Genomic DNA, 26,986 nt, shown 5'->3' on the forward strand with positions numbered 1-26,986 from the left:
CAAAGACTTATGGGTATCGTTATCCACGTGTGTTGTGGTGTGTTGTGGTGTGTTCATACCCTGCTGATTGATAGGGGAGTTATGATCAGTGAAGACAAGCTACGGTACACCTTAATGTCCACAACTTACACTCCACATTCTTGAAATTCCACACACCCACACCCATGCACTCCCTCAAACCCACACACACACACCCACCCCCACACACGCCCGCCCCCACTCACCGATCTCCATCTCGATGAAGCTGGCTTCCTCAGGCAGGGCCCGGGGCAGCACGCCCGGGTCGCTGAAGCTGGTCCGTAACAGCATGGCCATGACAAAGAGGAAGAGAATCACGGCGCATACGGGCACGGCCGCAGACAGGTGCACAGCTAGGTACGGGCACCTGCAGGGGTCAAACCACGACAGCAGAGTTACAACCTCTGTGTTCTGAGCTCGCACGGTTTGTATACTGATTAGCGTTTAGTGTAGACAGAGAGAATGGTCCCGATGTCCTCTGATACACATTGCCATGCAGAAGGATATCCTCCAGGCACAAAACGCTGCCAAGGTAAACACAGGAAGTGTGGCTCCGTTCCTCATGAGATTATGCCAAACACCACAGATACACATCTTCAAAAGTACTAATGCTACAAAAATAAAATTAAATGCTTTATGAATTCCAACCTCAAAAATGTCTCGACGTGGATTTCATGGGCATTTAAGATGTCCTTGAAGTATGAGCTACAACACTACTGCTGTAATCTGAAGATAATCTCTATTTGCTCATGATTTAACATTAACTGAACGAGTTTATCCAGTATACTTAATAATTACACATGCACTAGCCTTTAATACCAGTTCTTTCAAATATTTTGTTTAAACCCTAATTTCAGTTAATAAGTATTATTACACTTATTATGAGTTTAAGCGCCACCATGAACAAAACAAATGCCTGAAATGTAGCAACAAAAAGATAAGAATGTTTGTTTTCTGAACAGAGCCGTGGTGGCTAAACACAGCACACAACCACTCAGCAGATGAAGAGGCGTTGGTCAGACAGAGGAGAGCGTCAGGAATTGGAGTAAACGCCTCCTGCCTCCTGTCTGGGACAGCTCCCATAAATCTGTGCCTCCAGCCAGGCACATTAGCCTACACTCTGACCACAGGCTGAGACAGAGCTCGGCCACCTCCACGGGCCTCTGCATGGGGCTATTAATAGAGGAGGTGCGGCACTCCTCCTCCAGAGGAACACACACAGCTGAACGTTGGGGTTATAGATCACTGCGGTGGTCTAGCCCCCAGCAGTGGGCCACGGAGGGGCCGATTGGCCACCGTCAGGAGCTAGTAAATGGACGCAGAGCTGACGGGGAGCGGGGCGTTCCCCTAGAAGCCGCCGGCCAATCAAAGAGCAGGTTGCCAGGCACAGCAACGCGTAAACCCGTGCACTGGCTTCTGCCTGACCAATCCGAAAAGCTGTTCTGCGATGTCGCGTTGCTGGGCAGGACACTGATACTCTCTCTGACACAGTGCCAGGTCCTCTGGGTTTAAAGAGAGCAGTGCTACGGGGAAGTGTGTGTGGGGGAGGTCAATTCCAGTATGAACATTTCCCAACATCAAATGCAGCCAAAGTAAGGCTGTGCTGGAACTGTGTGGACCAGTTGGGTGAGTCAGCAAAGCGATGGCGTTCTACCAGTGGGACTGGTATGATCGGTTTTCCTGGTGTGGCGTTTCCATCACAAATGAACAACGGGAACCAAAAAAAAACAACAAACACAGTCAGATTCGGTCGATAGTCGTTTTCAGTGCCTGCAGGTAGCTGCAGCAGGCATGAATCTGGCAGAGCTCCTTGTGCGTGCGCATCCGAGTGCCCTTGTGCTGATGACTACCACGCGTCTCACATCAGCTCCATCATCGTTTCCCATCACTGCTCCGAGCTTCCCGGACGGATCGGACTTTGATACACGTCCTCCGTGTGTCCCAGCAATCGATAGCCCAGCAGACAGGAATGTCGTGTTGCCTGATTTTCAAGTTGCTGGACATACACATGGTCAGCTAGGCTGCTAGCCAAGGCCTTAACAATTCCTAACGATGTTAACAGTGACTCAACAAAACTCTCTGTTTATATGCGTAGGCACAGATAGAATTAAAGCACTGCACAATAACCTTTAAACACTTCCATTCTCAAACCAGTTTGTCTACAAGTAAAATTACATTCCAGAAGTATTTTAGGCAGCTTTAACTCCTTAAGAGACACCTCACAATACAGCAATCATAGCCAGACCACGCCCCACACCACCGCACTCATAGCCAGACCACGCCCCACACCACCGCACTCATAGCCAGACCACGCCCCACACCACCGCACTCATAGCCAGACCACGCCCCACACCACAGCAATCATAGCCAGACCACGCCCCACACCACAGCAATCATAGCCAGACCACGCCCCACAACACAGCAATCATAGCCAGACCACGCCCCACACCACAGCAGTCACAGCCAGGCCACGCCCCACACCACAGCAGTCACAGCCAGGCCACGCCCCACACCACAGCACTCATAGCCAGGCCACACCCCACACCACAGCCACACACTTTTCCTGGTGCACATGAGCCTCTCATGCTCTAGTTGCTTTTTATGAGCCAACAGTTTTTCACTTAATGGAGGCACGAGGGCGAGTGTGTGTGTGTGTGTGTGTGTGTGTGTGTGTGTGTGTGTGTAAGCGGGGGGAGAGGAAGATGGGTTAGAATGAATCCGATCAATACTGCTGCACTGGTCCAGCTGGTGTCCGGGTGGAGCAGGACACATGCCTGGGGCGGAGGGTTCTTCATTACTAATGGGATTTCAGAAGCGCCTGACCTCTGAGTCAGGGAGGTCACGGTGGAAGTGAGCACACGGCCACCAACGAGAAGAATGACAGTGTAAGCCTGACCATGGGTGAATACGGGAGAGGTAACAATGACCCTGCACCAAGACAACGGAAGAAGAAAAAAGAGGAAAACCTTTCCCAAAATGTCCTTCCTAAAGTAACCTTTAGAACACGGCGTAGGAATTAGCATGAGAATTATATATGTATTGTCTTCGAATGGGAAAAACTCCAGAAAACACTTAAAAATCACTTAAACACTTAAAACACTTAAAAAAAACACAAAGTGGTTAACATAATAATTCATGTGACTACAAAAGCACTGTAACTTAAGTAATATTGATTATAATTGTAATGCATAGATTACTCGTAATAACAAAAATTGGTCCAAAGTGCCAATAAGTTAATTATGTGCAGATTTGATCTGCATTATAGCTCACACAACGGCATCACTTCTACTGAAATTACAACAGTTCTTAAACACACACAGACTGGACTTTGAGCTCATAACTCTGAGCTGAAGAGATAACATTGTATAGATAATGAAATAATGTTAACTACACATAGGCCGTATTTTGTAGTTACGCCTTCCAACCAATCATAGTTTGGTGGTGCATTCTGACCAAATTCATACATTCAAGTGAATTCAGTGGGTGTTTTAAGGCATCATAGCAATGCAACAGTCAGTCCTGTGATGCAGACCAACCCGGAACACATGGAGGATTTACCATCAGAATTTAACATACTGCAATATATTTCATATCACAGCATGTTTCTGTTTTACTGAATATTTGATTTTTCTGTGTTATGCAGCCTTTCTACTACTAGAGTATTGATTAGCCCTATTTGGGGGTCATTTATGGGTTATTCTTTTCCTTCTTTTGTGTTTTTCATATCTCACAATAATTGTCTTAAAGAAAACACCAAAATATCCCACTACTGGGCTTCACAAAGACACGCTCCACTCTTCACCACAGCAGCAGATAATCTTCCGACCTTTCAGATGTCTGGCTATATAAGGGTCTTAATCACTGAAGCACTTTAGTGTTGCCATGGAAATCTATTTTTTTTAAAAAAAAGACGTCTGTGCAACGCAAAGGTAAAAAGTTAATGAGCTGTGAGTCTGTTCAGAGCGTGTTATAGTTAACTGCAGAGAGGCCCAGGCAAATGAACATATCACATTAATATGCTATAAATAAAGTCTCTGATAATTGCTATAAATTTTACACGTGAAATGTATAATGTAAATAAATATTTTAAAAAGCTTAATTTTTTAGAGGATGTGAGTGTACAGAGCAATTACAGCATGTGCTCAGTTGAGATGCACCTGCAGTTTACTATCTAAGAGCTACGTTTACATGAGCAAGCTGACTGCTAGTTTGGCTCCAGGGCTTTATGTTGAGTGTATTGAAACTATTAGGCAATGAAGTCCAAAATGCATGGCAGTTCTCGTCTTTGGGAGTCAGCAAGTAGAGTGTCACCAAGGAAGAGACTCAAAGCCATTTACACAAGCCAAAAACTGCTGGGGACTCAGATGTCTATAAGACAATGGAGAGACTCCTCAGCAAACCTGCTCTCCTCTGCCACAGGAAGCCAAATCCTCGGCCATCTTGCTGGGGGTTTTGTGGGTGGTGATCCAGAAGCCCTTGAAGCTGGAAGCCGAAGCTGAAATCTCCAGAAGCAGATGGTGCCTTCAGGCATCTGGGAGCTTGAACGGTCTAACCACCAAGGAATTGTAGAAATGCCGTCGGTGTCCAGCGGTCCAGGACCCGCTGACCATAACTAAGAAATGAGTGCATATGTGTCTGAGAGGTAGAAAACAAGACCATTATCTTGCCACATATGTGAGGGAACCATAGAAATCTTAATAAGAAATTAAAATTCAAATATTAAAATTCAAAGAGAGGAACATTCGTGAGGTGCAAAATCTCTTGCACTGAAGATCAATTCAGACCATTTCTCTTAAAATACATTACTGCTGGGAGGAAGTGGGAGGATTTAGCTGAGAGATGAATGAGTTCCTGAGAAATAAAGCCTGAAAAAGAATCCATCTTCGAAATAATTGAGATGAGCCCTAAATCCAAGTGACGTGTCGTGGAAGGCAAATATTTCACCTCCAAAATAATAAAATCCCTTCATGTTCACAGACTAGTCACTGAAAACACACCATCCATTCCACCCGCAGGTCAGAAATACCAACATCCCAGTCGCTCACATACACAGGAAAGTAGAGGTGCATCTCTGGCACACCACACTTTGAGAACAAGGTTTCTGAGACATGGTCCAGTATCTTCTGGCTACAAGCACTGTATTGTCAGCATGGCCAGCAAAATGCCTTCTCTCTGCACTCCACACACAGCGGGGCGTGGCAGGACTCATGGGACAGCAGGTGCCACGTCACCACCACGGGCCAACATCTCCATCACGGGCCTCCATGGCCCAGCACCCCCTCTGCTGCTCTGAACATGGCAAAGCACGCCTGCTAATGGCCCTCACGTAACCTCACTACAGCAGACATGCAAGGAGAGCAAGGTGCCTGCAGGAGAACAAAGAGTGATTGCCACATGGGATTGTCTTCTCAGTCTGAAAGCCTGATGACTTTACGTTTTCCATCGGAGAAGAGAAGCTGGACATAGGGTGCTTCCATGTGTCCCACTGGACCGCTCTGCTTTGGAACATCAGAGGCAGATGACAGAGTTTGAGGGTAAAGAACCCAAGCACATCCAAGGGAGAGAGAGAGGGAGCACAGGTCCCTTTAAATTCAAACAGCTAACTGAGAAAAATAAAAACTACCAGCACTTGGAAAAAATAAGAATGTAATAAGATTAATACTCATTAGGATTCTGTCCAAGGTCAACAGGTTAAAGCAGTGAGCCTTTCACTGTAGATGCCCCTCAAACCACCCCACCACACCCACTCATTTGCCCCAGTCCTACTAATGAGCAGTGATCTCCACCCAGCCAGTGATCTCCACCCATCCAGTGATCTCCACCCATCTAATGATCTCCACCCAGCCAGTGACCTCCACCCAGCCGCTCTTGGACCACACACACACACCCAACAGGGACATCGTGTCTCTGTTCTCTTAGCTTAGCCTCTGTGTTACCTTAAAGTCTGAGACCGCACAGCTGGGGCTAGACACCCATGACCTAAAGGACAATAACAGTGGTGAAGTCAATTCAAGACTGTACAGAAACTCTGCAACACCGTGTAACACACCTCCCAGGAATATTCAGTTAGGAAACGCTTAAACAGTTGTAAAAATCCAACCCTCTTGTTAGCATTAAGCTTGTTGTTTTGTGATTATAGTGGTTCAGTCCATTCGTAGAGCTCTTGTTCTTTCATTTACTTCGCTCACAACACACTGAGCCTTTTTATGTCTGTTGATGACATTATTATTAAGCCGCCATGGACACCAAAAGCCCAAATGACTCGAATTGATCCATAATGGAGAGCTTTGAGTTACACTTCTGCTCAGCAACTCAGTTTCAATGTTATCTCCCCCAATGAGGGGTAATTAACAGCATCCCCACCGTGCATGTTGTATACAGCAAACGACCCCCTGGCCATTAGCGGATAGTCGCTGAGCTAGCACTGATGCACCACTGTAAACCACGTCCCGCTGCTCACTGGCTACAGGCACACAACCACAACCATATGCCTTGTGTTGTAGAACAGATCCAGCAGAAGACAGAGGTGGACAAGGTTTAGAAATCATGTCTCTGAGTTATTTTAGGTCAATACATCCCATAAAGCAATGTCTACAGTTAGAAAGTTTAACCAAACATGTTCCTCCACAGAAAGAGATGCCTTATTGTACAGTCAGAGCAAGCGGCCCAGCAGTAAACCAGCTCATATAATATCCATGGGTGCTGTGGACAGAATTACCTGAACTACAGTAAACCAATACATCATTGTTGATTTAGTTGACACGGTGTATGCAACAGAAGCAATAATATGAAACTAATGAAAGACACAAGCATACATATCCATTTAAAGGAAGGAGAGGGAGCATGTGTGAGAGAGAGAGAGAGAGAGAGAGAGAGGCAGATAGACAGACACTCAGAGAGAAAGAGAGAGAGAGAGAGAGAGAGAGAGAGAGAGAGAGAGAGACAGTCAGATACTCACAGAAAGAGTGAAAGACACAGGCAGATACACAGTCACTCACAGAGAGAGAGAGAGAGAGAGAGAGAGAGAGAGAGAGAGAGAGAGAGAGAGAGAGAGAGTCAGTCAGATACTCACAGAGAGAGTGAGAAAGACAGGTAGACATACAGACACACGCGGGTGTCAATAATAGGACCCAATACACTTCCAGGTTCTCTGGAGGCCTTGAATCCCTTTGAAGAAAGGGTTCATTGTTCAGGCATTACAGGCTAGAGACTGCAGTCAACTTCGCATTTTGCTGATGAGATAGACCTTAAAATCAGCTCTAAACTTGTCGGGTTTACGGGAATGGGGGAACGCAAGCCGTAAAAGCCACCCTGGGCCTTGGTGTGGATCTCGCAGTAAAGCATGTAGGGCTATAAGGCCAGTGGCCCACACCCCGGACACCTGCCAGTATGGCTTTAAGGAGCCACTTACTCGAATGCGAAGAAGAGAGCGCAGGTCCCCGTGATCAGAAACAGCGTCAGGTAGAACACGCCTTTCTGGCGAGCCATCATCACGCGTCCGTCGCAGCAGAAACTATTCTTCCCTGGGAGTTTTTCCCACTTTCGAGTGACCTTCTTCGCAATCATTACCGCCGACATAATGATCATTTGATGTCAGGCCAGCGATTATTAGACACTGAATTCAGTCTTTGTTCAAATCACTGCAGCAGAGTATTAACGCTCCTCCGGTAACTCAGTAGATATCAGGCGAAATATTCATTAGTCACTGTAATAGAGAGTGAAGCAGATATCGATTATAATTACGCCGTATAACTAAATTTCGGGAAACTCCAAAAAAGAAAACATTTCCTCCAGAACTGGACGGATCTGAGCGAACCTTTGGCCGTGTGACGCGCACAAATACAAAGCCATCCTGTTAATCGGGGTTTCACATGTTCAGCGGGCTTTAAAGCGCCGTCTGCTTCCTAAGGTTAAGGAAAATACATTTCTACATATTACGTATTTATGTATATGATGTATTGATCTGCTATTAAAAGCGAAGTAAAATTATCTCGTGGAATTCGCAAACCGTCCTTTTCCAGCGACGAAAATGTCCAACATCGGCTTTCAAAACGCACACACATGCAAAACGCGAAAATAGGAACGGAAAAGAAAAAAGGAAGACGTTTCGTTCAGAATTGATCCAGGTTAGAAACGGAGAGCATAAGCAGTGTGATGAAGGAGTCCCGCTGCCACATCTGGATCGTGGACCTTGACCGCCCGACATTCATGACATGGTAGCGCCGTAAACAAGCAGATCCAGGCGCGTCCAGGGTCTGTCCTGCTCAGGTATGCGGCGGCCCTGGACACGCTGCTGTCAAATCTTCCGCAACAACCCGTGTGGTGTGAAAAGCAAATTCTTTTAGCTTGATCGCCGAATTTTCACCGCAAGATATAAACCTGGATTCTCAATGGGACCAGGAAACACGCCTAGATTGAGCTGTTCCGTCTTAAAGGGCCAGTACAACCAGGAACAAAGGAGGACAGGCAAATATTCGTTTCAATCATATCAGTGAACGAAAAACCCACATTCAAAACGACAAACCAAGACAACAGACTCTCTGCTCACTAGGAAATACTTCTTTTACTGACATGCAGCATTATAACAGATCGCAAATGTAAAAAAAAGACTACCAAATGATTGGAAAGAATATTTTGCATTCCTGTATATTTAATATAGAGAGATTTTGAAGTTATAATGTGTTAGTTATCGGTGACTTGTCCTCCATACATCACAGTGTGAACATTTCATGCGACCTCAGGTCCTGGATAGTGGAAGAGAAGCAGTATTTGTGTAAAATCAAAATGATGAGGACCACCAGATAAGATTATGACAGGAGTGGGTAATTGAGCAGTATGTATATGTATATTTAGTATGCATAGTTAATGTGCCTTATCAGAAGGTTATATAAAACAATTTCTATATCAACCATTTCTCATAACAGCAGATAAAAGGGGGCAAATACACGATTTAACATATCAGTTATTAAACTCTTAAAGAGCTAATTTGAATGTGCTAATCTGAATGAGTCTGAGACAATTAACAGTGCAGTACTGTGATCTACATCTATTAAATGTAGAATGGTATACTTTTTCACTACAATCATGAACGTATTAAATTAAGATCATGGAAATAAGATGTTAACTTCTATATTGGATACCAGGAGTGAACAAACGAACTGCCTGAACTGACCTGTTCAAAAAATACACCATCACTGCGAGAGAGCCTGTTAGGGCAGCTGCTATATTTGCCCAGTAGATGGCAGCATAGGATTTAGCCTTCTGTACTGTTGCGTTGCTTAATTCTCATATCGAACAAATAAATTAAATCATCATTAGATAATGGTCCCGAGAGTATACAATATTTTGTAAAGCACACATGTAAAAAAAATAATAAAAAATAAATAAATAAATAAATAAATTTTTAAAAAGCCAAATAAACGGCTTTTGGACTACAAATCCCATGATGCTTTGCTGTCTGTACGTACAGACCTCCTCGGAGCGACAGATAGCGCTACGCGTCTGTTGGTGAGGGCTGGCGACTGTTTGATTAAACCGTAGCCGGTTATTTATACCATAGTCCGACCTGTTAGTCAGGGCTTGCGAGTGTTTAACTCACACAAGAGCTGACATTTAAGGAAAACTTTTAAGTGTGTTTAGCCGTATAGCTAGCTGACTAGCTTGTGTCTTCCACCGTGGACAGGTGAGTTATTGTAGCTAAGCTACGTTATCTTATCTTACTTTTTTTACTCGTTTTCCAGGACACAGTGTTATATAAATTAACTACACTTAGATATATATGAGATGCCCGGCCTATAGTTATGTAGGTTAATTATTTTATGAGACACCCTGCTAGCTAATAAAGCGCCGTCGTTTAGCATGGCTGACTAAATTTATTAGTTTTCTAGGTTAGGAACCTTAGCTAACTATAATCACAGAAGAACAAGCTAACAGGAGGGTTGGTCCAGTTTCATTATATGATAGTAGTATTGACAATGGCTTACTTCCAGCTATGCTGGAAAAGCTACTTCTTAATGGTGAGTTGGCATATGCATTGACGTTGGCGATCTTATACATATACATTGTTTTATAGGGCATTACAGGCCAACCAAAAGCCATTTAATGCACTGCAGATTGTGGCAGTTTTTGGATGTTTGGTGCTGCCACACCATTTCATTTCACCGAGAACTCTTCTGTTTTCTAGCGCAAAATGCCGTCTGAAAGCGGCTCGTTCCTGAAGGGGGTGATCTTGGGGGGCGTCTTTTGTCTGATCTTGGCTCTTCTTGGGACCTTCAGCCCAGAGATTCAGTTTAGGTCCGATGACCACCACCACCTCCACCACCACCTCAAACCTCTTAGCAGAGAGGAGCTGCAAAAGCTGACCGTGGCACAAATGTCAAAAGTCACCCAGCAGGTGCGTGTGTATTGCCTCATCATGGTTACTCCCAAGATCCTGGTTCACTGGGCAACAGCTAACGAGACCTGGAGCAAACACTGTGACAGGTCAGCCTTCTACAGCTCTGAATCGGCCAAAGCTTTGGAGGCCATAGATCTGCAGGAAAAGAATGAGTGGACCAGACTGCGCAAAGCCATCACACATGCGTATGATAGCGCCGGTGGCATTCGCTGGTTCTTTGTGGCACGACCCACCACTTTTGCAATTATTGAGAATCTCAAATATCTGGTACTGGTAAAAGACTCCAGTCAGCCCTTTTACATTGGCCATGTGCAGAAATCCGGTGACTTAGAATACGTGGAGTATGAGAGTGGGATTGTCCTCAGCTACGAGGCAGTGAGGAGACTCGTGGAGGTGTTCAAGGACGAGAGTAAATGCCCGGAGCGGGGCCACGCGATTTGGACGCTGAGTGAGGAGAAGCAGCTGGCCACGTGCCTGAGGTACGCCGGCGTGTTTGCTGAAAACGGAGAGGACGAGAAGGGCAAAGAGCTCTTCAATAAAAAGAGCGTGAACACCCTAATTTCTGATAGCATGAGCCAGAACCCCAGTGATGTGGTGGAGGCATGCTGCTCTGATATGGCCATCACGTTCACCGGCATGTCACAGAGCCAAATGCAAGTGATGATGTATGGAGTTTACAGGCTGCGGCCATACGGACACAACTTCCACGATTCCTTGACATTTTTACCTCCAAAGGACTCAGACAATGACTAATTAGGCCTGTGAGTGAGGTTATTAATGCATCGCATGGTGCACTAATAATACTTTGTACTTTGCTCTGGGTGAGCATTCAAATTTGTAATGGGGCAGTGTGGAACATGCTGTGATGTACAGCCTGTAAAAACAAAACGGGCTTCGTTTAGAAATAAGTGCATTTAGCCTTAACTTGACTGGGTTTCATTCTCTGTTTATCATGGTAAAAAAAAAAATCCCAAACTGGATACAAAAATATTTAATATTTAATAGCAAAGGATTAATCTGATCCCAGTATCAAAAACTTAACTATAAGTAGCATACATGCCAATTAATAGTAATTGTTATAAATTGACATGGCAGTTGATTCGTGCCACTCAACATTACTGTACTTGATCACACGTGTCCACAACCATGAAGTCTGATATCACTGTTTCCTGAGTACATAATTGGAACTTAAATTATTTTTATTATTTTTATTTGTTTTTTGGTGCGGGGCTGTGTGTGGTGCCAACATTACACATTAACACACTGAAATTCCATAAACCTTTTCGTGTGGATCGTTTGAAAGCAGGGTTTCCTCTGAATGTAATTAAAGATGTTGGATCATTGGGTCATTAGTGCGATTTTACAAACTGGATGCAATTGAGCATTGGTTTATAATGTAGTTTCAATAAAAAATGGATTTTGTTATTAATGAATTATGTCTAAACATAAAAATGGTTGTTTGCTAACCACAAACAACTAGGTTATGGTTCTAGTGTTTACTAAATTAAAGTGAGAGATTGTTTCATGATAAGCTCCTAGCCAGAGAAGTGTTGTAAAATTATCTATGGCAATATTTTGCTTATTTTACATTATATGTTACATACCTTCCTAATGGACAAAAAGTGCCCAAATATTTTATAAGTGAGAGCTTGGGATTTGTGGTTCAACCCTTTTCTTGATTTTTGGTTTACCTCTTACAAAGACATATTACAAAGCATATTTGTACTTTAATTGTTGACGTAAACAATAACGGCCCACTGACTGAGTACTGAAATCAGAATCAGAAGTGTAAACCTGTGAGCTGCATATGGAATAGAATGGTCTGGGCATGGCTCACAAGCTGGCCTTACATCATAGGTAGACTGCTTTCAAAATCAATTTTGGGTGGAACAGCGTGTTATGCAATGCTACATCCTATGACTTTACAGAAAAGTAAAAAAAAAAAAAAAAATGACAATACCGCAGGCTTTATTTATGCAGCAGTGTGGGGTTGACAGACTTTCAGCATGGTTTGCAGCAGAGTCCATTGATGGACAGCAGACAGGCAGCCTGGTGATCGTAGCTGAGAGCGCCCGTCATGTCCAGGTGTCTGCGTTCTTATTTATACGTCTTCATGTGCCACAGTCCGTCATTGAGATAATGAATGTTCTCGATCCCAATCCCCTTGTTTACCTTCTCTCTGTTCAGTACACAAAATTCAGAACAGTTCAGAACAGCAGTATGGTGGGGTGAACTTGAATCAGCTGGAAATGTCTGCAATAAAGGCACTGATAAAATCTTAATGTGTTGTTTTTAATATTAGCACACTGTTAGGTCCAAATATAGCAGCTTGGTTTGCGTTCTCTTTTGCTTCAAATGTATCTGCTAAGGAGAAGGACACTTACATGTTTTCTGCAGTCATTTTCATGACTCCCACAGAGAGTGCATGCTGCTTACCTTCTGCCATTATGGCCTGATACGATGAATCAAGGAGAAAATTAACTGGTGAGTTTTACACCAGGTGTAAATTGTTCATTTCAAAAATACACGTGATAAGGGCCAATACTAAATTGCTGTATTTAAATATGGGTTATAATACCAAATGGCTATTTAAATACACACTATAAATACCCAATTCCAAATGAGTGTATTTAAATACATGCTGTAATACCAATACTAAATTACTGTATTCAAAGACATGCTGTAATACCCAATGCCACATTACTGTATTTAAGAAATGCTGTAATGCCCAATACCAAATTATTGTATTTAAATACACACTAATACCCAAAACCAAATTACTGTATTTTAATACACGCTATAATAACCAATAGCGAATACACAGAGGATACAACAACTGTGTCAACATTAGCAGGGTAGAGTTTTGCTCCTGGTGATGTCAGTCCTGGGCACATAATATTGGCTCCACTAAGAACAAACTTGATAGCCCCTTTATCCACTTGTTGGTGTGGAAGAATGAATGGATCTGTAAAACACGAGGTACTGAGCATTCATCAAACAAAGAACTACATTACAAGAAATCTTAGATACTGGCATCTGGGAATTAACATGGGATGATACTGGTAAGGTCCTGTTGATACAATATACTAGACAGTTGTAATGTGCACTTCACTGAACAAAGTTATACTTTACTATATGTCTACTTACCATTTATTTACTTTCTGCATGAAGGCACGATTGTAAGGTTGCTTTTACATAAGTACTTTGTGCAACTCTGTCCAATACTTTAATAATGTATTTCCTGCTATTACAAGAATGCACTGTCAGAAAGTGTAATCTCAAATCTAACACTATAATACCACCCAGTCTTCCTTTATAAACCTAGTAATAAACATAGGCATCTGTATCCATTAATTTAGCTGTACTGTAGATACAAACGATGCCATTTAATGACTCTGGCAAGACGTACATTTATGTAGGAGTCTGAGGGTCGGGAAGAAGGGCCCCTCTCTCTGCCTGAAGAAGAGCAGCTCCCCATTTACTGTCAGAATTTCAATGTGTTCATGACTGCAACAGTAAAGACGCAGAAATCCATCATGTAAAATTAGGAAGCCAAAAGCATCAGTGATGAGATCCATATTACATGAGGCTGTTCAGTGTATCACACAACAATTTAAAGATGTGATTTTTGAATCATATCTTTAAATTGTCTGGCCTAACTTAGGTGATAATACACATATTCCAGCTGCAGTGCACTGTGGTTAAAGATGAAAATGTTGCAATGTAATACACAAGGTTTCAAGAAAAAAAACGTGTGTTTCTGACAGAGGTCCTACATAAACTGTGCTAGCAACATGCTGATGAAGGACCTCTATCCAAAACGGCATGTTTCTCTGGAAACATTGTGCATTACATATATTCATGTTTCTCTGTGGCCAGAGTTTACTGCGTTTTGTGATTTATACCATCTCACGATTTTGACAGGGTCCTTTTTGGGCATGATTTGATTGAGCCATGGATCAATGTCAGGAAACTGGTCTAGTAGCTGATTCTTAATGCCTTTGATTACTGACGTCTTCAGTTGAATGCAGTTTGAAACATTTTCCTTTTCGTCAAATCTGTAACAGTAAAGAAAACGGAAAGGGTCAGAAAAAAATAATCAAATTATGAATTATATCCACATATATTTACTAGAGCCACACACACACACACACTACAAATAATACATCACACACATGCTACATATAACACAACACACTACATATAATACATCACACATACACTCTACATTTAATACATCACACACACACACACTACAAATAATACATCACACACATGCTACATATAACACAACACACTACATATAATACATCACACATACACTCTACATTTAATACATCACACACACACACACTACATATAATACATCACACACATGCTACATATAACACAACACACTACATATAATACATCACACATACACTCTACATTTAATACATCACACACACACACACTACAAATAATACATCACACACATGCTACATATAACACAACACACTACATATAATACATCACACATACACTCTACATTTAATACATCACACACACACACTACATATAATACATCACACACATGCTACATATAACACAACACACTACATATAATACATCACACATACACTCTACATTTAATACATCACACACACACACACACTACATATAATACATCACACATACACACACACCACATAACACTTTAACTGCGAAACATCCACACAATAAAATGAGACCGGGGCCAGAACTATTAATGACTGAACATTAGCTACGATGCTTATGTAGAGTAAAGATTCCTGCGAAGTAGTTTAATATTCTACCACTCCGATGTTAGGACAGCTATAAAATAAGTTAACCCTAGACAAACATTAAACCAGGGAACCTGTGGAACCAAAGTAGTGTAAGTGCTAATAACTATTGGCACCTCACCTCTCCAGACTGGCTGGAGGACAAATGTGATCATCTCCAGCTAGGTCTAAAGATGAGCACAGCGGTGCAGATGCTAATCCTACACCCTAAAGACTTTAATTTCAAATACAACGTACTGTTTAAAGTTAGTTAAGTCAAATATAACTGTTTAAAGTTAGAGTTGGTGGTTAAGGCTCTCTGATGGGGAACGGCCGAGGTGGCTAAGCAGCCTAGCTTTGTTCAGGAGCTAGCATCGGTTAGCGAGTGAACGGACACTGCTACCAGACGTCTGACATTTTCACAATAAAGTAACATTCCCACACGGGATAAACTTAAACACTTTACACGAATATGCATTAGAAATCAGACGTTCAACCTCTCAGCAAACGTCTGCTGGTCGTCTGGCGCCACGTTAGCTGCGCTAGCTAAGCTAGCAGTGCTAGCTGTGCTACCCCGAAGACCCAGCCCATCCTTACTTTTTAAACATTCTCGCTGGACGCGCGTGTCTTAACGATAGAGTCGTTGAATTGCCAAAAAAAAAAAACAGTAAAAAAGAAACACGTAAAGAGAAGTGAATGAAACACAAGTCAATGACCACGCCGAGATCCAGCGCAGCAGATGACGTTTGTTTTTCGACAGTGTTAAGTGCTTTACGACAGACCAGAAACCATAGCAACATTCACTACCCAGATTATTAGAGACGTATCCCTTTAATGCACATACACTCGGGGCTTTTTGGGGTCTACCAGTTTTATAGGTGAAGTTTATGGATGTGCAGGTACAGACCATAGTCCACCTGCTGCTTCATTTAGATGCTGCACTATTCTCAATACTGCAGCACCTTAGCTCTAAATGGGCCTGGACAGGTGAGTGCAGACTAGGACTACATATTGAGAAACCTCCAGACTAGCACTACAGATTAAGAAACATCCAATGGACCGAGTTTTGTGTGTCTTCCTATAAATGTTCTCGGTTAAGTAATTTTTCAGTTAAAAGTCATAGATAACTTTGCTGGTAATAAACCTAATTCTTCCAAAGATGTGAAATTCCACCACAATTTCATGCATGTAAAACAAGGTAGAAAAAGAACACTGAAGTACCAAAGGGAAGTGTTCATGGAAACATATACAGTTGTTTAATCTGAAGCAATAAAACAAGCAAACCCATTCAGACACTGGACAACTGCCCATTTAAGCATGACTTATCGAAACACCGCCGTCATACAACTCTATTAATCCAGTGACACCATACAGGAGGCTCTCAGTGTAATATATGCCTTGCTCAGAAAGTCAGGGATATACAAACTTGGAGACAATTAAATAGTATAACTGTTACACCGCTGTGCTTCTTAGAGGTACTAAAGGGTCCATTTGAATTTATTATTTCAATGCAGTTCACTGCATTACACGTAATGGGCCAGTTTCACAGGCACAAGTTAACTTTTGCACTTAACTAAAAATGTTCAACAGAAAGTTAATGCTGTTTGTCTAAACCTTGCTTTAATCTGTGACAATAAAACCATCCCCAAGTTGGGTTATGTGTAATATATACAAAAATAAACAAAAAGGGGGGGAAAAAAAAAAAGAAAGAAAAAAAACCAAGATCTCAGTAAAAAGGAAACATGAAAAAGTAAAACGCTATGATACACAAGTTAGTGTTTAGCAGCATGAACTGCTCATGCCAAAACAAGTGCTTTGTTTTTAACTTTTGGCACATCATTTAAATTTTTCCAATTTGGCTCCAGTTCAATGTTTCAGAAAGTTACTTAACTTGAAAACAGCCTCTGACCTGTGCTCCTGTGTAGATCACATTTAAGAGTCGAGGGAAATCTTATTTTCAAATGTTATACACTCATGTCTAGTACAACACTGAACAAATGTCTGCTTTTATTGGTGATCTTTTTTCCATACTTCCCCACAAGAACATTTTGCACAGGATACACAGTGAATTAAAAGGAAATGTGACTTAAAAATAAACAGATAAGGATGCCAAAAACAAAAGAATTTAGAACCAATTCAGAAAATAAATACAGTTTTCATTTCCATACATAAAAGAAAGTGTGTCTGGGATTGTCCAACTTTTAATGACAAGGTCTGAAACTGAACAATGTATTTTTTTTTTTTGTTGTTTTGTGGGCATGCAGTCCAGTAGAACACACACCCCTGAAAAATCCTGGTGGCGCAATGTGCATTCAGCTGCCGGTCGTTGGGTAATGAGGGTAATGTTAACATCGACTGGAGCAAAGGATTTTATTCCCCATGTTCACTGAGAACAGCCTCCATCTTTCCTGTTATTCTCCACTCCCCTTCCGAATGTCTCTCTCCCTCTCTCTAAGCCACATAATTGTACTGATTAGGATTCTCTTTATCTCTTTCCATGTAGTCCCTATCAATAAGTGACTCTATCCTCTTCTTTAAATCAGCAGGCTGTGAGGGAAAACAGAACCAAAATGAGACCCAGGTATTCACACACGTGCACTGAAAACAAAAGCGCTTACACGTTACTGGTGAAGTTCAGGCTTTCGGCCTCACCTTGACTGGGAATTTGAGCTGGTTGTAGACCTCAGATACCAAGAGGTTGTGACTCAAGGTTTTCCTCATCTTCATAATCCGGACGATGGCGGCATCGATCTGGTACTGCCGGTCCTGGAAGACTCTCTCCGTAGTGCTAGCTTGCTCCTCCACCTGCAACGCAGAAGAAGGCATAAACCCAAACGGTCGAGCTCCATCGTGATCTTCGTAATGATGAAATAAAGATCTCAGGCAGAACATGGCTGCGTACAGTCTCCTTCATCTGGATCTGGTTGATCTTAATCCTGAACAGTTTGTGCCGGAAATCGTCGTTGCAGGAAAACTTGTCTCCGTCTTCCACATCTTTGCTTTTGGGCGTTTTGGTAAGGACCCGTGCTTTTCCACAGGCCAAGGACTGCAAGGTCCGTCGCAGCTCACTGTCCTCTGCACAGCAGCATACACTCAGTCATATCAGTTCTATAATGAATGGACTTCTAACACACATTTAATAGATCTGAAACACAAGGGTGCAATGTGAACCCGTACACAGCATAGCATCATTATATTCTGGGAAAACCATTTGGGAATTCATTTAAGGATACACCGGCTAGAAATGCTTCAGAAAGACAACGCACCGATTCCTGTAGCCAGTTTGATCTCTTCTAAGGAAAATTCTTCGCCTTCATTGAACATGAGCAGAACCAACGTCTGAAACAGCGACACCTGAAGCTCTTTCTTTCCCTTTAAAAAGTCGAAGACAAACAGTTACAACCGAGGACGGCCGTACATCTGCCTCTGAGGAGCCAACACCGCAACAGTGTGAACAGAGACAGTGGCACACCAATTAGGAAACTTTTATAAATCCTTTTTTAAAATTACTTCTTGATCTAGGATCTAGAATCTTGGCCTTGGATACTGGTCTGGAATTTTGAACTGGCATACCTCCTTGAATTCTGCTTTCAACACACAATGTCCTAATGTTGACTGCCACTGTAGTTTCCTTCCACTGTGCTTCCCCAGATAAAAAGTCTTGAAGATTTCCTGCAATCTCACCATCTGAATAGATACAGCAACACAAACCACACAGACTGTGACTTAATTTATACTGTTGAGACACTAAAAACCTAGAGAACTTCTAATCTTTGCCAAACAAACCTCTGGAGGCAAGTGCACTTCCATAGGGACATAAGTTGGCCAATAACCCATAGTGAGAATGTTCACAGTCAGATCAATGTTACCAGGGATGTTTTGGCATTGCATGTACTAGAGGGCGACATTAAAAAGACAAATCAAAACATTTAGTAAAGTTCAACAGGTCACTGTATTTTCCTTTTTTAACGAAATGTCAACAAAAATGTTTTACCTGCTTGAACTGCACCATGATGTCTTTTGAAAGCTCCATATCTTTAAACATTCCCTCCAATTTACTGGTAAATGCAGCACCACACTCTAAAATAACAATGACAAACAGTATTCACACTGCAATATTCTGAAATGGTTAGGTTCACACTGAAATGACTTTTCCTAAAAAGTCACATGGTCCTGCGTGTGCGTGCTGTAAAGAAAACTATAACCACACAAGCACCAACCATGCTTCAGTTTGGACAGCATTGACTTCTCAGCATCTACCGAGGCACTTTTCCCCACCAACAACCTCTTAGCCAGGTCTTTCTTATAAAAGGCCTCAAAGACATCTTTGCCTAAACAAGAAAAGAACAAACAAGACGACGTGAAGTGGAGGAGCGAACTAAAACTTGAAACATTACATGGAGCCAGCGCAGTTCCTGGACAGAAGTGTGAAGTTCCAGATCAGTGATTTACCATAAATAAACCTGAATATGATCATAATCTTATCCAGCATCTTCTCAAGTTCCTCATCAGTGGCTTCTTTATTTCCTGCCCTCAGCTTGGAATCCACATATTTTGCTTTAAGGAGGAAAACCCAAAGTGCAGCATAAGGACACTGGTAGCTGCTATAACTCACACAGCACACGTAACATCTCACATTATGCTTATGCATTGTTTGTTTTTGAGGGGGGGGTTTTGTTTTGTTTTTTTAATGTGGCAGCATCACTGACCTATGAGCTCTGCCGGTTTGTTTGGCCGCTTGTTGATGAAGGTCTCAAACGCCTCCTTCATGGCATTTACAAATTTTTCGTTTTTTAAGAAGCAAACATCGATGATGGAATCCACTTTGTCCTTAAAATCCAGCAGCTCTTGCACCATCGTCTTGTCTTTCTCGGGATTGATGACTATTGTGCTACCAAAGGCCTGTATTACAAAACACCATCAGCCCAAGCAGAAGTAAGGCGAGTCCTGCAGAGTAACTGGTTTTAGATGTGGATGTGCTGCTGTGGAGACAGGCTGTCCAGCTCACCTTGATGTACTCGACCCAGTGGTGCAGAAGCACCTGTACCCCACCTCGAACCCGGCTGAAGAGCTGATACAGCAGAGACAAGTCCTGGATACGGTTCTCATCCAGCAGGTGATTCAGGCCTAGCGGCGTAAAGCAAAGTTTAGAGGGGACACCACGATCAAACGACTTTTTCCTCCCCAAACATCAAGAGCGGGGAATAGTGTTGGGATCGGGGATCTCAACAACGCAGAATAAAGCTGCCAAGTTACATGGATGAAGAGAAACAAAAATAGCCCATCGTTTCCTTTATTCTGTTTTTAGACACCTTTCTGAAGCGTTGCCGTCAAGTGTTCTCCCAGTAGTTGCTTTTCCACAGTGGCAATGAGGGGTTTTCTAAGAGAGATCCCACAGGGAGTCAGTCAGTCATTCACATCGCTACTCTTCTAAGCTCAGAATAACAAAGGCAAGTCGGCGCAACCGTTGAATGCTGGCCATGTGCTCGGTGCACTTACTGCGTGCTCTGGTCCAAGTATGTGATGACGCGGTCTGCTTCTTCTTCCAAGCGCTTGTTAACATGATGGAGATATTCTGGGACCTGTGGAGAGTGTCCATGTCATAAGTGTCTGCAGTCGAATGAAAGAGTTGTGTGTACAGCTAAAAGTAGCTCTGTTTTGCACTTTTAGATACAGCAACACACACACACCAGAAGAGGAGTTGGTGCACTCGTAGTAGACGCAGATTTCCTGCATGTGTATCATCAGAGAAATGTATAGATGGTTGTTCTTCCGCCAAACTTTCCTAACGTGTACCTCACCTCTCTTTCCTGCATCAACCGCTGACCCTCGGCAGCATACAGTCGATTGGTCTCTTCGAGAAACCGCTGCTCGAACGAATCTTGATAAATCTGTCAAAGGCAAAAGACTTCCTGTTGATGGCCACAAATCACACCAAACAGAACAGTATGGATTCTGTGTGTTAATGAACTATGACCCTTTGTTTTTAAGGAAGGTTAAGGATTTTTTTTTTTTTTTTTTAAAGATATACAGTGACAATATGAGGAGTAAATATAACTGTCAGATGTAAGTAACTGGAATTTGGTCTTAGAAATCAAAGCAGGTGCTTTCAGTAGTGTTGAGCATGCATACGTAATCAACCATCTAAGCCAGACACATACGGAAGATACGGAGCTTGTCTCGCCCCAAAAAGATTTACAACAGAGGTCCTCAATTATCATTGAAATGTAGTGACCTGCAAGTCTCACAATGAGACTGGGAAAACTGGCACATAATCCGCTGTATCAAGGCGAAGCAGCCCGACACACGGCCATCAGGCGGACACCACATGACCTTGTGCTTTAGCCACACCTGCAGATCCGAGAGCATTCCCAGCAAGCTCCGGAGGAGACTCCGGTCTATGGTCTCGCCGCTGCGCTCCCGCTCAATAAGGAGCAAGATTCCATCAATCGTCTTGCTCTGCACTTTCAAATCACTGATGATGTAGAAGCGAAACAACTCTAAGCCCATGTCCCTAGAGGATGAGAGAGGGAAAGTTCAGATGTCAGAAAATAAAGCACAATCTTTGCAGAAAAGTCAAGGTTCTGTGACTACCTGAGGTGACATAAATGAAGTTATGTTTAAATGCTTTTAACTTCCACAAGGGAGGGATACATACCAGATTGATGGCAGCATTGAATTTTGTAAAACATATGTGCGATCCAAAAACAAAAATATACTCCTAATCATGATCTGATAAAATAAAACAGAGAGAGAGAGAGAGAGAGAGAGAGAGAGAGAGAGAGTACTGAGCCGATGTTCAAATGCTAAGAAACCACTGACGTCCATACAGAATACACATAAATTCCCCTGAGGAGTGGTCCAGCGCAGAAAAACAAAAACAGAGCACCACATAACACCACACGCTAAAGGAAAACCTCAGACTTTACTCAGTAGTACAATTCATCACATACCAATTCCATGCAACAACACTGAAATAATGCATGATACTTCTAAGTTATGCTGGCAATACTGTATGTAGAGAAACACTAATAAAAGAGTCACTAGTCACAGATTAGCACGTTTCACAAACAGCAGTAACATGAGAAACCTTGGTAGAAGCAGATCTCGTAGCACCTCAATATGACGGAGGGCACAAATATCGTCTTTGAGTTACGAGGCCCTTTAAATGTAGGAGAGGCATGAAAGTCGAGTGAATACATGCGTCCTCCTACCATTTGTCTGCAGTGATCTTGCCAACATTTGTCTATCTTCTTCAAGAAGAGCACACTGTCTAGGGAGTCCGTGGAAGCACAGTCAAGAAAAATCAGGGTAGGAGTGACATGCAATAATAATAAATCATCATCATCATCATTATTATTATTATTATTATTATTATTATTAATAGCAACCTAAGACAATTCAATAACACATCAGCCACAATTTACACTTTTTCTTTTACTTGATTTACATGATGTAACGTCACATGATTCTCACTGATTAGACTCCAGCAAATACTGTGGGGTTCTCAATAACCACAACAAACAATCCAGTATCAACAGAACAGTGTGGGCCATGCTGAAAGGATATTCTCGGAACTGATTGATTTGTGCCTTGATATGGTCTTCACATACTGCTCTAAGCTGCTTATAGAGCTTGGCAGATATCTTATGAGAGCACAGATTCTCAACAGCCTGAAAATGTGGAAACATTGATTTAGTGACAACATTTTAGCCAAACTCCAACTACCCATTATTAAAAGATATTGACACTCCTGAAAGCAAATTTGGACAGCAATTTTTTAAATGTGCAACAGCGCATTAGTCTGTAGTATGTGCTGTTGTAACGCCGGTGTGGACATGCACAGGTCTTCCTCCAGATTGAGGCTCATCCTACCTGGTAGAGCTCCTCCAGATTGTACTTTATTGAAGTGCTGTTTTGTATCGCCTCCACGGCTTCTTTCAATTTCTGCCACGTCTCGTGCGTGTAGTTTTCTGGCAATTTTGGTTTTTCTGTGAAAAGTGACATTACAGAGTGTGCGGTGTCGCTTAAATAATACTGACATCTGAACTCACCATTAACTCTATATACTGCAATTACACAACACTGTAAAGCAATTTACACACACACACACACACACACACAAACCCTCCAGACCCTGCAAACCCTTTATAGGAAACGGCCACGTCTCCATGCCAGTCCACGCGTGAGACTTGACACTGTAGCTACCAGGAGAGAAACTGTGAAACGCAAAGCATCCGTCACTGCTCCTCGGATCCTTTTTTATGGAAAGCTTGTGATTCTACAAGCTGATGTGAGCTCACATCGAGCCAGCCCACTTCTTAAATCACTCCCACGCTGTAGTTATTAATTCCATTCACAACCCCCCCACCCCCTAAAAAAAATAAATCAACAGACAATAACTGAAGCAACTATTCGCAAACAAAATAAGTGCCCTGAAAATAAATGTTTTTATAGTGTGGGAATGTAATAATAAAGCCAAAGCTAAACTAATACATTTGTTTGCTTTTTACTTTATCTCACTTTACTTACTGACTGGGGATTACAAGGAACCGCAAAGGGAACAGTGCACACAAAGAAACGGAAAGAAAACCATATTTCCTTTAAGAGCATGTTGAAGTAAATGCCTAAGCAAAAGCTGTGATCCCCACAGTCCACTATATTATTCTAAAGCAAAATCCTATAATGCATTCATGGAAATGGGACCAATCTAAATAATGAAATGCAAAGTTAATGCTCAAGCAAACTTATGCAACTATCCATCTGCAAGATACTGTAAATACAGTAGCTGTCCATTTTACCAACAAAAATAAAAAGGTATATTTCACACACTAGTATAGTTTATGTTTCCTAATAGCCTGCACGTAGCACATCAAGCATCTTATTATAATTAATATCAATTTAAATTCTAATTAAATGAAACTGTATCCAAATGCCAGTACACCCGAGACAGCAGTATATAACATGCAGAATTCAGTCCCGCAGTCAGAGGGACACCAGCTTCACCTTATGAACAGTACCAAAACATCCACATTTGTATGCACTGCCAAGATCACCTCCAGTGGGAACCTCGATGATCTTTTAAGACCGTGAACTGCAAAGCTGTCACAGCCTGCAGCCGAGACGCCCCTGCTCTCGGCTCACTTACCTTTAAAGTTCTTGATGACTAGTTTCTTTGCAGCCCCCGGCTTGCTGTTGGCGAACGTGGCGGACTTGGCGAGCCCGTTGGCGTGGTGTCCCAGCCCCGCGGCCGGGAAGCCGCTCTTCGCCTTCGAGCACGACGCGGCCGGAGACTCCTCTGCCATCTTCGCCTCCAGCCCGATGAGCTCCGCCGGGTCCTCGAACCGCAACTTCTTCTGGACGTGCTGTGACGCGGGAGAGCAGGACGCGGAGGAGTTGCAGGCGGCTTTGGGGGACGCGGACACGGACTCGGACGTGTTGACTCGCCTCCTCTTGGCTGCCGTGAAGCTGTCGTGGAGCAGCTCGGACGCTGCCTGGGGAGTAGGGGAAGGCGGACCTGTTGGAAACATGAAAAAAAAAAAGAAATACTAACTCAAACAGACGAGGTGCTAATGCCGCGCTCCTGAGTGTGCCGTTGGACGGTTCTCTGTGCCCCTTGGCCCTGGTCGCCCAAAAGCTCGGCGTGTGTTTAGGAGGAAACAGACAATAAACTGGGACCCGGAGCCCTCCTGGACCCTCTTGTTATTGCTGCCAGAGGAAAGATGGCTGGCTATTGCTTCCTCCCGGACACACGCCTGCTCTGGTCCACGAGTCCGATACAATCCTCACGCAAACGGCGACCGGTGTGCTTCATGTTAGTTTTGTGTTTTGATTTAGGAGGTGTGCTGCTGCGTATATGTCAGAATAAATACGAGGGCAAACAGTTGTGTTCAACTTTGGGGAGGGGGGGGGGGGGTATTGACCTACCGGAAGTACTTGACAGCGTGGTGTGGTTAGCCTGTTAGCTTAGCCACTGAAATGTGAGCATGGTTTTCCTATGATGGGTTCAAGGCCCTGTAGTAGGACTCATCACCAGGGGGCGCACTAAACCTTTTTAAATGGACTTAAACAGCTCTTTAAAAATACAAACTAAACTAAATATAAAATCAAAAACAAAGCTTACTCAATTTGAATTTGCCACAAGATTTAACAATGTTTCAACTATCTTATAATCAAAATATTAGTCTGTGTCTAGCAAAATTCAACTTAAAAGAGAATGATTTGGTACCTGCAGGTTTTTGACATTCTTGAACCTGTGTCCCATACACTGTGGTCAGACCGTACAGATATAGATGAGGGGTGGGTGTGTAGGCTCAATGAACCAGACAGCTCCATCTAACGTGCCATATATGTCATGAATAAGGCACTTCTTATTAATTTATCACTAAATTCAAATTTAATTTAATAGTTGAATTAAACTGTGGGATGCAGGATCAGCCTAATACAGCAGCTATGATAATGCAGATGTGCATTTGAGTCTAAACAAACAAGCATTATATATGAAACATAGTAGTAACGAATGAACAAATAAGGTTATATTTATATAGAGCTTTTCAAGGAACCCAAGGTCACTTTACAATTAACACACACATCGAGTCACATGACAATGAGAAGCAGCAGCCAATTGCATACAGTGTACTCTCAAGCAGAGACCTCAGGTACACACACAGACAATTTATTCGGAATAGCCAATTTACATAACCTCCATTTGTTTTGGAAGGTGGGCAGAAACTCCACCCAGATAAGGACTCAAGCCCAGGACTGTGACTCTGAGAGGCAAACATGTTAACCACCCAATAAGTAACACCGAAGGTGTCATCAGGGGTTGGCAGGGAGTGTTATCTGTCATTGCTTCACCACCAGGAGATGTACTGGGGTTAAAGGAACGAAGCATCAAGACAAAGGCACCGCTGGAAGTGCTACAGGCAGCAATGACCAGCAGATAGACTATCAACCTGTATCAAGCTCCGATATCTAAAAGTATGATATGGCTATGATTATTGATTACTATAGATCAAAATAAACTTGTTTTGTTTATTATTTTAATGAATTGATCATTGTTGTAAAATTGTACATTGTTGAAATTAATTCATTTTAAAGTATAAAACCTTTTAACTGAATCATTTGGGAAGTTTGTATCATACTGTCTTGAAGCTAGGTGATTAGAATCTTCTACAAAAGGTTTATCAACCGAGGAATATTGCTCCCTTTGATTGACTTATATGATGCTTTGAAACTGGCAACTATTTCCTCGTGTAATTCAGTGGCAAGTCGCCTAAAAAATACCAGTTAATTAGAATAATCCACTGAGTCTCATAAAAGTGTTCTTTTGTTGCCTTTACAATTAACTAGGATTAGCATATGGCCACTTCATTTTATGTGACAATATATTCAAATGAATACTCGAACAATACTGAATATTGAATATTTGCTGGAACGTTCACAAATGATTGCAGAGAAAGTTGAAATATTGTAAATCGGTGCACCGTGAAATTCATCTTTGTTATTAATTTACATGTGATTAATTTTTAATTTTAGTTATGTGACGTGAAGCTTCTCACTTGGCTGCAGATCGTTCATGTGCACGCTGCAAATCTCTGCATGAGGAAGCTAGAAGGACAGCAGTGATGCCCCCTCTCCGTTCTCCCGGTTCTCCCTCTCCGTTCTCCCGAGCACACACTCACACACACGCACACTCACACACACGCACACACTCACACACACGCCCGGTTCTCCTTCTCCGTTCTCCCGACAGCACACACTCACACACACGCCCGGTTCTCCCTCTCCG

The 26,986-nt window shown here is 42.6% G+C and overlaps 4 protein-coding genes across 5 annotated transcripts in view; 1 reads left to right on the forward strand and 3 right to left on the reverse strand.

The window, feature by feature from the left end:
- Positions 1 to 8,421, reverse strand: part of zdhhc9 (zinc finger DHHC-type palmitoyltransferase 9) — a 17,774-nt gene extending 9,353 nt beyond the window's left edge. The window contains exons 1-3 of one of the 2 annotated variants that reach the window (XM_035532145.1): positions 7,835 to 8,421; positions 7,430 to 7,723; positions 225 to 385 (exon numbers count right to left, since the gene is read on the reverse strand). In XM_035532145.1, the coding sequence (XP_035388038.1) occupies positions 225 to 385; positions 7,430 to 7,605 (337 nt within the window). In that variant the 5' untranslated portion in view covers positions 7,606 to 7,723; positions 7,835 to 8,421. Of the gene's footprint in view, positions 1 to 224; positions 386 to 7,429 lie in introns of both variants that reach the window. The other variant, XM_035532144.1, reaches the window with a different exon arrangement.
- Positions 8,422 to 9,490: 1,069 nt separating this feature from the next.
- On the forward strand, positions 9,491 to 12,365 carry c1galt1c1 (C1GALT1-specific chaperone 1). Its single transcript, XM_027018585.2, has 2 exons — positions 9,491 to 9,700; positions 10,202 to 12,365. The coding sequence occupies exon 2, from the start codon at positions 10,208 to 10,210 to the stop codon at positions 11,165 to 11,167; it is 960 nt and encodes a 319-aa protein (XP_026874386.2). The 5' UTR covers positions 9,491 to 9,700; positions 10,202 to 10,207; the 3' UTR covers positions 11,168 to 12,365.
- Positions 12,366 to 15,949, reverse strand: mcts1 (MCTS1 re-initiation and release factor). Its single transcript, XM_027018586.2, has 6 exons — positions 15,793 to 15,949; positions 14,320 to 14,472; positions 13,824 to 13,921; positions 13,246 to 13,379; positions 12,799 to 12,866; positions 12,366 to 12,593 (listed from the first exon to the last, which is right to left on the reverse strand). The coding sequence occupies exons 1-6, from the start codon at positions 15,801 to 15,803 to the stop codon at positions 12,512 to 12,514; spliced, it is 546 nt and encodes a 181-aa protein (XP_026874387.1). The 5' UTR covers positions 15,804 to 15,949; the 3' UTR covers positions 12,366 to 12,511.
- Positions 15,950 to 16,428: 479 nt separating this feature from the next.
- On the reverse strand, positions 16,429 to 25,088 carry cul4b (cullin 4B). Its single transcript, XM_027018584.2, has 20 exons — positions 24,344 to 25,088; positions 23,071 to 23,186; positions 22,765 to 22,868; positions 22,410 to 22,479; positions 21,854 to 21,927; positions 21,547 to 21,709; positions 20,997 to 21,086; positions 20,695 to 20,777; positions 20,508 to 20,575; positions 20,204 to 20,322; positions 19,905 to 20,097; positions 19,648 to 19,752; positions 19,416 to 19,526; positions 19,190 to 19,275; positions 18,982 to 19,089; positions 18,769 to 18,882; positions 18,462 to 18,567; positions 18,098 to 18,270; positions 17,848 to 18,000; positions 16,429 to 17,742 (listed from the first exon to the last, which is right to left on the reverse strand). Exons 1-20 carry the CDS (start codon positions 24,723 to 24,725, stop codon positions 17,647 to 17,649), a joined length of 2,514 nt encoding a protein of 837 aa, XP_026874385.1. The 5' UTR covers positions 24,726 to 25,088; the 3' UTR covers positions 16,429 to 17,646.
- Positions 25,089 to 26,986: the final 1,898 nt, after the last annotated feature.

This window comes from Electrophorus electricus, chromosome 12, assembly GCF_013358815.1.
Source record: "Electrophorus electricus isolate fEleEle1 chromosome 12, fEleEle1.pri, whole genome shotgun sequence".
Lineage (NCBI taxonomy): Eukaryota > Metazoa > Chordata > Actinopteri > Gymnotiformes > Gymnotidae > Electrophorus > Electrophorus electricus.

Bases quoted from the DNA above. Each gene is read 5' to 3' on its own strand.
- c1galt1c1 (XM_027018585.2), top strand. From the start codon at position 10,208: ATGCCGTCTGAAAGCGGCTCGTTCCTGAAGGGGGTGATCTTGGGGGGC.
- mcts1 (XM_027018586.2), bottom strand. The intron at 12,867-13,245 runs GTATCCTCTGTG...TCATCGTATCAG, and splicing joins CTAATGTTGACACAGTTGTT to GCCATAATGGCAGAAGGTAA. The intron at 12,594-12,798 runs GTAAGTGTCCTT...TGTACTGAACAG, and splicing joins AAAATGACTGCAGAAAACAT to AGAGAAGGTAAACAAGGGGA.
- cul4b (XM_027018584.2), bottom strand. From the start codon at position 24,725: ATGTTTCCAACAGGTCCGCCTTCCCCTACTCCCCAGGCAGCGTCCGAG. The intron at 18,883-18,981 runs GTTTGTTTGGCA...GTATCTATTCAG, and splicing joins AAGTGCACTTGCCTCCAGAG to ATGGTGAGATTGCAGGAAAT. The intron at 18,271-18,461 runs GTGCGTTGTCTT...GCTGCTGTGCAG, and splicing joins CAAACTGGCTACAGGAATCG to AGGACAGTGAGCTGCGACGG.